Here is a 3,460-nt window from a genome sequence, read left to right on the forward strand (position 1 = left end):
ACACACACACACACACACACACACACACACACACACACACACACACACACACACACACACACACACACACACACACACACCCCAGGTGCTCTGCATTTTCAGTCATACACTGTACAAAATTCATGACAGTTGTATAAAAAAGTGGGTTTTTAAAAGATTAGAAAAAATGTGTTTATATATATAAAAAAAACAAGGTAAAACAGTAAGTCTATGTGTGGGCACAGTCACAGAACTCCTAGCAGAGGCAGGCCTAGTTCCTTTTCTCTGTCTCTTAATACAGTACTTCATCTCCTCGTTTCCTCAGGCCAGACAATGTCTCTTCTACAATCACATTCACATCTCCTTTTAGAGCCCTTGCACACTAACTGTTTCATTACCATAAAAACGTGTTTCGGTACCATATATAACTGTTTCTGCAATGCTTTGTGACAGAACATCTGCTCGTCTCAGAAAATTGTAACATAATATTGTGTACTGCAGTAACTTACTGTACAATGTGTCACTTAAATCATTTGTTTCACAGCAAATATCATCTTATACCAAATTCAGAGTCTCTGAACAAACATATGTCTTTTATAATTTGTTTATGCTGTGTAAAGCTGACAGAAGATTTAAAGGTAAAGGTGTGATACGTTAGACACCAAACAAACACCAAAAACCACCATGATCTTATCAATGAGAGGGTTTACAGTTTTTTTCGATTGCTAAACGCCAGTGGGCACAACTGGAGTCACATGTGCAAAACTCTAACTACAGTCTGCACAGCAGCAGTTCATGTGGACCAAACTCTAGTTCGTTTTTCATTGTTTGAACACAGTTTTCAAAACTTTACACACTTATTCCATGACTTTAATCACAACCTGCACAACACTGTGGATTTACAGCACTTTGTTCAAATGCTAACACACTGCTGTCAAAACTGTGAATCACACATTCAAAACACAATTGATTTCAGCCTTGTGCCTTTCAAAAACTGCTGATTGCAATTTCATATAAATATAAATTCCAATTTCATATATATATTTCATTTATATATAATATTACCTTTCATGTACTTTAAGTTTCTACCTTTTTTCTCATTACTGTAATTCCGTAAATTACTACAGACAACTGAAGCAAACTGCTAATTTTCATTTACCCTAAAAAATTATGATGTTCTAAAAAAAATATTGTGATAAATCAATAAATAAATCATTCTTTAAAGAAAACATTACTTGGTGTGACATCACTGAAATTGTTAAAACTGTAAAGATATAAAGTTAGTATTTTGTGTATTGGTGTTTGATGTTAGTGTTTTTCCTCTCAGTGTGTTGTGAGTGACAGTGTGTGTTATCTCAGTGAGGGTTGTGTTTAGTGTTTGGCTGCACGGAGCTGTTTTGAGCCATATGTTAAGAGTTGTGCTCAGGTGACTTTTGGTAGTGCAGACTGTAGTTAGAGTTTTGCACATGTAGCTCCAGTTGTGCCCACTGTCGTTTAGCAATCGAAAAAAACTGTAAAGGGTTAGTGAAAGCAGGGGGTAGGTATAGATTTGTTATGCAACAGGTTGCTGTCTATATGGATTATTATAGGAATGACATATAATAATTCTAACATTGTTTATTGTGTTCCTTGAGCTTAAGTTCACTCTAAAAAAAATTTCAACACAGCTTTGGTCAAAAAGGGACTAACCCAACCCAGTGGGTTGTAATTTAAGATGCTGGGTTGTTTTAACTCATTGTTGGCTCAGATATAAACATGTCTGAGTTATTTTTACCCAACCTTGTCAGTATTTTACCCAATGCTTGGGTTAAATAACCCAGCCTTTTTTCTAGAGTCTATGTGAGTTTTCTAGAGTCTAAAGAAATGATGAGGATCAAAATTCCACATGATATGAGGGAAACTGATAAATTTAGGAATAAACAATTGATACAATGAAGTATTAGACATGTGAATGCTATAAGATTGACTTATGTATTCTTCTTCTTATAAGGCCATATCACTTAATGTAGGCTTATGTTTTCTCCCAGTCTCTGAACACTAAACATTGCCATCTGTGGCTGGTAAATATGTTTGTATTCTAGGAAACAGACAACAGATCAGTTTGTTCTTAAAACGTTACTTACACAATATATATTTGACATAAAACTTTCTCAAAGTTTACAGAGTTCTATATTTCTCATGTTGACATCGTTGCACTTTCGTGATGCGTAACGGATTAAGGTGCGTTTCAAACAAGTGAAGCAACAGTTACAAAATGTCCAAACGAAAGTCCCTATTGCTCCCTGCAAAACACATACTCGGTGTAACTAGTCCAGATTTTGTCCTCGCTGGGGTCGTTACTCGCGTACGCACAGGTGCCCGTGGAGCTGCATGCGACCATGTGAAAGCCCACTTCTGCCAACCTGTCAAAGGCTTGCTCCAGGAAATTATACTTGAGGTAATACCGAGAGGTGTATCTTTCCGGGGGTCTGTCTGGGTCTCTGCTCTCGTTCAGTGTGTCCCCGAAAACTTCTTTGGCGAGAGACGTTTTGCCGCACACGGTTATCCTGGCCACGCGTCGAAATTTGGCATCCTGTTGGATGTCTCGTCCTATGGTGTAGGACCCCCTGTACCCGATGGTTATGTAGCCAGCTTTTTTCGCTTCCAGAGTCGGTGAGCGAAGGCCGGTGCCAGCGAGCTCGCTGGAGAGAGCAGCCTCCTCCGGGTCGCTCTGGCACACCTCCTCGCTGACGGAGTTCTCCTTAGTGACCGCCGGTCTTAGGAGTTTCGCCAGCTCCTGAAGTTGGAAGTATTCTGCCTCTTTAAGCAGGCTCGCCTTCTCCTTAAAGAAATCTGGCAACACCAGAGTCTGGTCCCGCAAGTAATCCAAAATATACCTGAACAGAAAGCCGTCCCTGTCCAAAAAGAAGCGTCCTTTGCTGTCTGTCGTAAGTTCCTTTGGTTTTTTCTGACAAAACATGGTCCAGAGTAAAGAATTGGGCACGGAGAGTAAAGTTGAATGCCGCGTAACGTAAACTTGCCCTCCAACATTTAGCTCGATGATTTCGGAAAATGTGTCCGAGGATCCGTGACTCACGTCCATCTCTGAAGAGCTGCGCGCGAAACCTCCGACGCAATTGCTGAACTGAAGATGAGCGCAAATAAATATTTCAGGTTTGTTTATGTAGGCTAAACAGTGTTACGTAGGAGGAGGAATCTGACGACAATTAACTCTTTATTACCATCACGTAACAACGTTAAACTCTGAAACTTTGTGATATGCTTATAAAATATGCATTTTATATGATCATCTTAGCGGAAATGTAGGCTCTTTTTAACATCATGGCCACTGGGTCTACCAAAGATAATAATAGCTACAATCTAGCCTGTATTAAATCTATGCTTTAAACTGCTGATAGCATATTATTAGCATAATAAACTATTTAAAATCAAACTGTTATGTTGAGAACATAATTTGCTTCAGTAGGTTCTGAAAGATCTG

The 3,460-nt window shown here is 39.1% G+C and overlaps 1 protein-coding gene across 1 annotated transcript; it reads right to left on the reverse strand.

Moving 5' to 3' along the window:
* Nucleotides 1-569: 569 nt before the first annotated feature.
* Nucleotides 570-3,144, reverse strand: kctd12.2 (potassium channel tetramerisation domain containing 12.2). Its single transcript, XM_065295784.2, has one exon. The coding sequence runs from the start codon at nucleotides 3,059-3,061 to the stop codon at nucleotides 2,252-2,254; it is 810 nt and encodes a 269-aa protein (XP_065151856.1). The 5' UTR covers nucleotides 3,062-3,144; the 3' UTR covers nucleotides 570-2,251.
* Nucleotides 3,145-3,460: the final 316 nt, after the last annotated feature.

The sequence above is a fragment of the Paramisgurnus dabryanus genome, chromosome 4, assembly GCF_030506205.2.
Source record: "Paramisgurnus dabryanus chromosome 4, PD_genome_1.1, whole genome shotgun sequence".
Classification (NCBI taxonomy): domain Eukaryota; kingdom Metazoa; phylum Chordata; class Actinopteri; order Cypriniformes; family Cobitidae; genus Paramisgurnus; species Paramisgurnus dabryanus.